This window comes from Cyphomyrmex costatus, unplaced genomic scaffold, assembly GCF_001594065.2.
Source record: "Cyphomyrmex costatus isolate MS0001 unplaced genomic scaffold, Ccosl1.0 scaffold127, whole genome shotgun sequence".
NCBI lineage: Eukaryota > Metazoa > Arthropoda > Insecta > Hymenoptera > Formicidae > Cyphomyrmex > Cyphomyrmex costatus.
In genome coordinates, this window is record NW_017275249.1 from 261135 (window position 1) to 270384 (window position 9250).

The 9250-nt window shown below is 33.2% G+C and overlaps 1 protein-coding gene across 1 annotated transcript; it reads right to left on the reverse strand.

Annotated features, from left to right (window-relative positions):
- Window positions 1-2944: 2944 nt before the first annotated feature.
- Window positions 2945-8115, reverse strand: me31B (ATP-dependent RNA helicase me31b). Its single transcript, XM_018550742.1, has 8 exons — window positions 7655-8115; window positions 6201-6372; window positions 5786-5992; window positions 5521-5692; window positions 5276-5426; window positions 4150-4345; window positions 3876-4046; window positions 2945-3676 (listed from the first exon to the last, which is right to left on the reverse strand). Exons 2-8 carry the CDS (start codon window positions 6339-6341, stop codon window positions 3380-3382), a joined length of 1335 nt encoding a protein of 444 aa, XP_018406244.1. The 5' UTR covers window positions 6342-6372; window positions 7655-8115; the 3' UTR covers window positions 2945-3379.
- Window positions 8116-9250: the final 1135 nt, after the last annotated feature.

Genomic DNA, 9250 nt, shown 5'->3' on the forward strand with positions numbered 1-9250 from the left:
TTTTTTTTTTTGGGATTTTTTTAAGCCCACTTTTTCTAAGTTTATATACTTCGCATAAACATCATTCTTTAGAAAGAGTCAAGTACAGCACACAATTTTATAGAAATGTAATATCAATAAATGGACGAATTTTTGTTCATAAATCTTTGAAATATACAAACATTGTACATCAATCATTATGAGATCACTAAGAGAAGTATCAATAGGAAATAATTTTGATTAGAATATAAAAGTTTGTAAAATTTATATTTAAAAAATGAAGATTCCTTATGCTTGTTTATTAGTACGAGTTAATTGACTCTTTCAAAAGTTGAATAAAATACATTTCGCAAAATAGATTCCATAAAATGGATCTATCGATGTTTCCAATTACAGCACAGTAAGACTAAGTATTTTCTTCTTAGTCTACGTAATATTGCCAAAAAAATTTTTAAAGAATCGCCATATAAGCAAAATAATAGAAGCTAATAGAATAAGAGCAGATTTTTGTAGTTTGTAAATGGGAACATTTCGCAGAATAAATTGTTTGGCGAAACGATTGTTATTACATTTAACCCATTTACGTTTTGTTTATATATTAAGTAGATAATAAAAATGAAGAGGGACCGTAATATTAGACTATGACGCAATTGTATGTGATTCCGATTGATCAAATTAATATGCAGTGGGCGACAAATCATTTGATCGACAAGATCGCACGTTAGTTTACATTACAGTATCTTTGCAACAGTGACACAAAAAAGAACCTAATAAATTATCAAATTGTAGCAGATATAATTGTTGGTCTTCCGGTCTGCTCTGGTTGTTCATATTATATGTGGTATCATCATTATCTGACAGATTATTTTTGCTGTTGTTATCTTCGTTAAGCAGAAGACAGCGTTGTAAGTAGATCACTCGAGTGTAATCGTTAATAGATATTACTGATAACAATTGCAATATTAACACTGACTTCTTATTTGATATTTATCTGCCGATATAGTTACAACAGTAGCTAAATGTTTTTAGAAAAATTTGCCGAATCGAAAATTATCAGGGAAGCAAATACAAAAGTGAAATAGATATACGTGGTTTCGATTGTTTGGTACATCATTTCGACGTATTTCAATTATCGTACTGCTTTCCGTTTCATGTAATAATCTTTGCGTGATTCATTATGTTACATTAATTTGTCTCTTTTATATGGTCGCGCAGGAATCACGAACGCACGTATCTGCAAACCGGGTAATAAGTGGCAAATGCGATCACTTTGCAACTTACAATCCGATTATGATTATTTAGCAACTTATTACCTGATTATGATTATTTTGCAACTCATCATCCGATTGTGATTATTTTACAACTAAAAACTCGCTTTGCAATAAATCCTAGATGAACGATTGTTTTGCAATTTATAAATCCGCGGTAAACAAAAAATGGTAATCGCCTAAGGACTTTTTTTTCATGTTACATTGACGAGTCAGATTTATGGCATTCGCGATCAAGAATGTATAAATTTTCCAGCATCGTAGAGTTATATATGCAAAATAAATTATCTCGTAAAACCACAAGACAATCAGCAAAGTTCATAATAAGCTAATTCGCGAATATGATAACGCATACATATTTATTTATTTACATTAGATTTCACAAAAACGCGAATTTGTTTTTTGATATTCAATTAGCGGAGCTACGATTGTACTCTACGAAAATGGAGATTCGTGGAATATATCTGAACTCGAAAATATACTTTGAATTTGCGTCAAACTTAAGCCATGTACTTGGTGTCGTTATAAACAAAAATTACGTATAATGGTCGAAGGTTGAAGGCAGCGAGCATGAACAACCATTCGTCCAGATTAACATTTTATACAAATCTGTTTAAATGTCCAATTATTAGCAATTTCAATTTTCTTTTTTTTTGTGTCAGCAGTTAACTCATTACTGTTTATCTATTATCTACAGTTTCCTGTGATAAGCTCACAGTTTCTGATATTACAGTCCTAAATACATTTTAAACCGCCTTCTCTATCACCGTTAATATTCCATTCAAAGAGGATTCCCTCCCCTCTTAAATATGAAATATTTTGGTATCGAATATTGTTCCATACTTCTCACATCCAAAAACCTAAGTCATATTGGCTGGTGGCTTTCGAATTCTTCAATTTTAACTATAGTCATGCATACGAAACAGTAATTTCTTTTTTACTCTTCCTCGTGCTTATCCATATTTTTATGGAGATCTCTAGAGATTCTATGTCGATATCAATACAATAACTTTGGCAGTTATTTTATCTTTTACGAGAGATAGAGTATTCATTCATAATGCACCTTATATTCACATTCCAGTGTGAGTTGTATCCTCATGTGCATTCACTTGCGATTCATTTATTCCATCTTCTACATTTTCATTAATTTCAGCAACCTTTACAATTTTTTATTAAATTCAATTTCAGCCCCGATAGACTGTTATATAATTAAATATAGGCTGTGATTGGACATATATTATTATCAGCATCAGCCATAGAATCTCTATTTTTGTTGTGGAGAGTCCACCAGCCAGTTCTTTATAAAAAATAATTATATAAAACTAGTCAATTGTACAACCTCTGATTCTCAATCACGATATGGTAAAAAGAAAATCAAATTGTGTTTAAAAAAAAAAAGAAAAGAAAATTTCACTACCTTTTTGAATGAACAGAAAAGAGACAGTTTAAGTGTTGATAGGTGATTTGAATTTCAGAGTTGTATTACAATCTTGACAAATAGCAAAATCAAGCCATGATCAAATATTACAACTGATATTTAATATATTCAAATTTTATATAAATCGCTAGGGGCAATTTATTTATATATATATTTATATATATACACACGACCTTATTGATGTTAAGGACAATTTATATATATGCATGACAGTACAAAAGTAATGAGCACGTGAATCAGTATGTTGTACTCGGTGAGATTGGCCGGCCGATAGATCTTCTAAATAATATGCCCTTTCTCTTCATCATGTTAAAGAACAGAAGAAAAAAAATACTGGAAGAATGAAGCCATTGTATAAAAATCCTCTATTAAAACGATATTGTATGTCCTCGCATGTAGTATTTACAGTTATGATAAAATGCAATGATTGATTATTATGTTATTCACATATCTGTTTACATATTGTGCATCTTGATAATGGCTTGACTCTGATTTGCTTTAGCTTATGTACATTTAAATGTATTTATGTACAAAGAAGATTCGCATCGACATTTGCGCGACACATCGATCACTCAGCTCATTACTCATACATAGTACGCTTTATTTACAAGTGAACTCACTTTTTGACACTCTTTCACACACTTTAAACTCTTTGAGCGTGTGTAAAGCTTCATTTTACCACAGTGCATCGAAACTACTTGGACACATTAACCTCTTCCATACTATTATTGTCTTCCGATCTCGCCACGTATAAACTGGGGTCTATCACCTTTGGGATAGGTTTAATTTCTGTTCCAAGCTCTTGTTCGATACGGTGTAGATTGAAGCGATCTTCGTACGTGATTAGGTTAATTGCTATACCTAAGTGGCCAAATCTTCCAGATCGGCCGATTCGATGCAGATACGTCTCTGCCATCTTGGGAAAGTCAAAATTGATTACGACATTCACAGCTTGAACATCAATACCACGAGTAAATAGATCACTGCTCACCTGAAAACAAATTTATATTTAATAAAAATTTGAATTTATATTTTAATAAAAAGTTGAATCGTCAAATATAGATATATTAGTACAATTTTTTCAGTATACATATCATTTGGATGAGAGACAATATAATTATTACATATACAATTAAAATTTAAATAAGATTTTGTAAAGTAAAAATGTTGACATCTTCTAATTAACTTACGAGATTTCGGCATAATCCTGCACGGAAATCATGGAATACGCGATTTCGGTGTGCCTGCGCCATTTTCGCGTGTATATAATAACAGCAATAGCCAAGATCTGTTATTTTCTTAGCCAACAATTCAACACGTTGCGTTGAATTACAGAAGATTATGCTTTGCGTTATTTGTAACTATAAAATATATAAATTAATAACACATTTACTTTGAATAAATAAAGAAATATTTAATACCATTAATAAAGAATTACACGTAACAAATTAAATTTAGCCTTACCTTGGAGAATAGCGTGTTAAGGCAGTGAACTTTTTGTCGTTCCTGTACAAAAGCGTAATATTGCGTTACGCCTTTTAAAGTCAACTCTTCCATTAAATTAATCTCGTATGGATCTCTCAAGTGTTTTTCCATAAATTGTTTCACAGTTAAAGGAAACGTTGCTGAATACAGCAAAATCTGACGTTCGTGTGGTAATCTAGAAGAAAAATAATACAACTAATAAATACCACAAAGTAATACAAACAAAGATTAGCGAGTAATATAAATGGTTATTTTCAGTAACTGATAGCATTTTATTGCGTGTGTGATATAAGTAAACATTTCTACATTAGCAAAAATTATCAGTTTTAATACCAAGTGAAAAGTATGGCAATGATATAAATTAAAATTGTAAATAAAATAAATAAGACTACAATAAATGTTTAAGAGTCAATTAAAGTTAGTTACTGATTAGTCTGTTTGACGCACTCGGGAATGTGAATGTTGCTACATGCCTCAATTCAATAAGACATGTTTCATATTTCAAGCAGTTCAATTAAATGTAAACTGTAGCATTATAAGAATGAGTGCATAAAACAAACATGTTATAATTTTTTCAACTTTAATTGTCTCATACATACAAATATTAAACTTCAGATATTTTTCTGCATAATTCATCATACAGGATTGTCACAAATTCCTCATCTTAAAATTCCAATTGTTCCCTGATTTTCAAATAAAATTTTATGATTTTCCCTGATGATCTCAATAATATTTTGAATTTTTTTGTATTTTTATCCTAATTTTGAAAATTAAAATCAAATATTTTGTTGAAGGAGCAATTTAACATATCAATGTGAATTTTTTATTAATGTTGCTGCTTGTATTTAATTGTTAGGTTGATAGTATTCCAAAACTGCATAGATATGAAGTACAAAAACTTCTTTAAAGTCAAGAATTTTCCAAAATATTTTGCAAAATTCAGTGATTTCTCTAACCATTTTCAATTTCTTTAACATTTTTTTAATTTTTAGTTTTGTAGCAACCCCCTCTCCCCCTGCCATAGTTATCTATTTACGTAAAAGGAGTGTATAGTTAAACAACGAAATTTTGTAAAATAAAGTGTCATATTTTTACACAAACATACCTCGATATTACATGATCCAACATTCCTTTGAAGTCTTGCGACAGCAGTTTATCTGCTTCGTCCAAAACTAGAATTTTACAATGCTCCATATTTGCTACATTCTTATCCATCAGATCAAGAATTCTTCCTGGCGTGGCGATTATCACTTGTACTAGAAGTACAAATTATGTAAATTATACAATACATCGATAAACTCATTTAATGGAATTTATTGATAAATTATATGTTTTACTATAGATTTTTACCTTTTTGATAAATCCTCATAATATCGTCTCGTAAATTGGTTCCTCCAGTAGTAACCATGACTTTTATATCCATGTGTTTTGCGAGCTCAATACAAATCTGTGATGTTTGTAGCGCTAATTCTCTTGTAGGCACAATTACCAGTGCTTGGATTACGTCTTTCCTTGGGTCAACCTAAAGCAGTAATGTATATTAGGCATACAATATTCAAAACAAATTTTTTTCAAGTAAACATCTTAGTCATTTTCTTTTGCCTATTTATCATACCTGTTCTAGCACTGGAATTGAGTATGCTCCAGTTTTACCAGTTCCATTTTTCGCGCGTGCCAAGATGTCTTTACCAGAAAGTGCAATGGGAATACTAGCTTCTTGGATTGGTGATGGCTTCTCCCATCCCTTTTCAAAAATTCCCATCAATAATTCACGTTTTAGGCAAAATTCTTCAAACTCGTTACCACGTGTGTCGGTAACATCCTGTAATGTACATTTCAATGTAAATTTAAAAAACTTGAATGTTTTCAAGAATCTTTATCTATTAAGATAATTTTAAAATTAATTTAAATATTTATTTTTTATATTAAAATTTTAAAACAATAATTCAAATTTAAACATAAAAATTTATTAATTTTTCCTTTCTTAGCAATTTATCAACTTTTTATATCAACTTTTTGTATCGACTCACACTTGTTTTAATTCTTTTATCCTTTGGTGGAATCTTTAATTTCGCTTTCCAACCTACATCATCCATTTTATCTATTTCTGATTTGTTAGACAAACCAGAGTTTAACATATGATTAGAATTCATATGCGTTTCGGTCATCATTTTGGAAATATTGTAGTACGTTTATCTTTTCCTGATAAATAAAAAGAAGGAGACATTATTGTCTATACATATACATACACACACATATATATATATATACATATATACTACCTAAAATTATCACAATTTCTTTGTGTAATATTAAAGTCACACATGAATTTTATTTGTTATGGTTTTTTATCAATTCATATTTTTTTATTAATTACACACCATATAAAACATTAACATTTATATCATATAATTATAACAGCTCCAATTTTATAAACATATTTGAAAGTATATACGAGATTTTATAATAACATCTGAATAGAAAGCCACAGAAGGGGAACAAGACCAAACAAAATTGACCTACGGTGACTGTATGCTTTTAGATACTGTGTTCGTTATGAATACATTTGAATATGCCAAGGTTTTTGTGTGTTTGGATACAGAAGGCACAAGTACAAATATTCTGTAGATGAAACAGTTAACTGTGCTACAAAAAATTCGACTTCTCTTTCATTTGTAACTTCCAATTAGCGCGACATTTATACAATTAGACAAAAATTATGTAGCTGTTTATATAATATATTAATCTATTTTAATTCCCTTAGAAAGAATTATCGAAAAAATTACATAAATATACAAAAAGATTAGACTTAAGTAAAAGCTTTCCGTTTTAAACTTACAACTAATAATACACTTTAAAAAGGAGAGACTTTCAGTGCTGTTAAGATTCGTATGTGTGCGAAGCGTATTCATCAAAAAGTCTTACTCATGCGCGACGAAGAAACAAAGGAACAATAAAGCTTATCTCGTTATATCTCCAAATGATGAAATTTGATCGTTTCGAAGGCATAAAAATTCAAAAAGAAACGGCGAGACAAGGCGTCGTTGCTCGTTTATCGCGAGCATCGTGGTGAGTTTACTCTTGAGATTAATGGTAATAGATACGCCGCTCGGCGAATTCGGAGAAATTTCAAACGCACGACCGTTTGAACCGTCGATAAAAGTAGACTCGTGGATGCAATTTGCGCGTTAAATATACTGTTTCCCGCGTGGTTTTAACGGACACTTAATCGCTAAGGGGGATTCTTTTTTCTCTCTCTCTCTTCTTTCTTTCTTTTTTTTTTTTTTACAAGTCAGATTGCAACAGTCTGGAAGTCTCGGTATCACGCTGGCATATTTATCGAGGGGCAGTAGAAAAGCCCTCGGGGCAAATACCGTTAGGCCCGGCGCCGGAATGAATTTTTCGCGCGAGGAGAGGAGACGCCGGGTCGACGGGAATGCGGGAGTCGCGAGGGAACGCGCATCGTCGTCCGCGTGTTCCTTACCTTGAAAACGAATGGACGTCGATTCCGTGTGTATGTGTGCACGCACGCCTCGAACACTCGATCCGGTGGGAAACAATACGCCAAAATGGCCGTTCCTCAATGTCAATGATTTCGCCGACTTCTAGCAGCGCCAGTGACCGCGTCGGAACACCGTTTTCCCGTACGGTGCAATGCCGCGCTGCTTCTTCACTCTCCTCTCTCTCTCTCACACTCTCTCTCTCTCTCTCTCTCTCGCCCTCTCTCACTCACACTCTCACTCTCCCTCTCGCTCTACCTCTACCGCTTCTTTACTCGTTACGCTTCGGAAAAAAAAGCGTTCTCGTGTATAACACGCGGTCCCGACTATCAGTCTTTCGGTCTGTCTCTGCGACTTATGATTTGTGTTCCGCTTGCAGTATCTCGAAATCCCGACTGATGCACTGCGTCGAATGCGAGCGACGATTATTGCTTGTTCGGTGTACACGATCCGTACCATGAAAGAATAACTGAATCAAGACAGCAAAGCAACTATGAAATCCCGTCCATCAGGCGTTGTTTTAAGGCGATTTTCATGAGGAACTTGCGACCGATTACGGCAGAGAGAAACTTGAGAGCGGCCATGGCGGCCTTTTTCTTAGGTCTGTTCTTTATTGCTGAACTTTTGCACCAGTTCATCTTCTTTCCTTTTCCCTTCTCCTGGAGAGAAAAGGAAGAAAGATGAACTAGTGCAAAAGTTCAGCAATAAAGAACAGACCTCTTGCAATGCTTTATACTAGCGGCACCAACGTCTATTTTCGAGCTGCGGGAACTCCGTACCACGAGAGTGAGCGAGACAGCGAGACTCGCTGTCTCGCCATAGAGTCCTAGATATAAGAGAAGCGCAACCAGTGTGCCGCATTCTGATTAGCTGACTGTCAGCCAATCATGACATCAAAGACATAGAGAATGGACTGCGCGATCCGTGTATCAAAATGGTCAATGAAAATAAAAGAGAGAGACCGTGGAAGACGGCCACCTCCTTCTCATTCTCTCTTCCGTTACACCATGGAATGGAAAAAGGTAGAGATGGCCGTCTTCCACGACCCTCTCTCTCATTTTCGTCGACACATTTTGATACTACTTAGATACGGGATCACGCAGTCCATTCTTTATGTCTTTGCATGACATTTATTTAGTGGTACTAAAAATGGCTGACTAATGGCGAATTCGACAGACTGCACTAGTGCGAACTTTTTTGGTGCCACGCATTCGGAATGTGCGCACCGTATCAGTGCGCTTAGATTATCGTATTCGGCAAATGAAAACTGACCTAGTGTAGTGCTGAATTTGTATTCGGACCAACCGAAAGAACCGAACGAGTGCAGGAAATATTGCACTGACATTTTTGTCAGTGCAGTTTGGTGTTCGGACAAATAAAACTAGTTAGGCAGCAAAAAATTACAAAATGGATAAAGAAAGAATATTATTTATTATAGATAAATTATTAGAAACAAGTAGTAATAGTAGTGATGATGAAAATATGTTGTTTAATAAAAGGCCGAAAATTAATTAAAAATAAGAATATTAAATTATTATTATTTTATTATTAATAATTATTATTATTAATTATTAATTAAA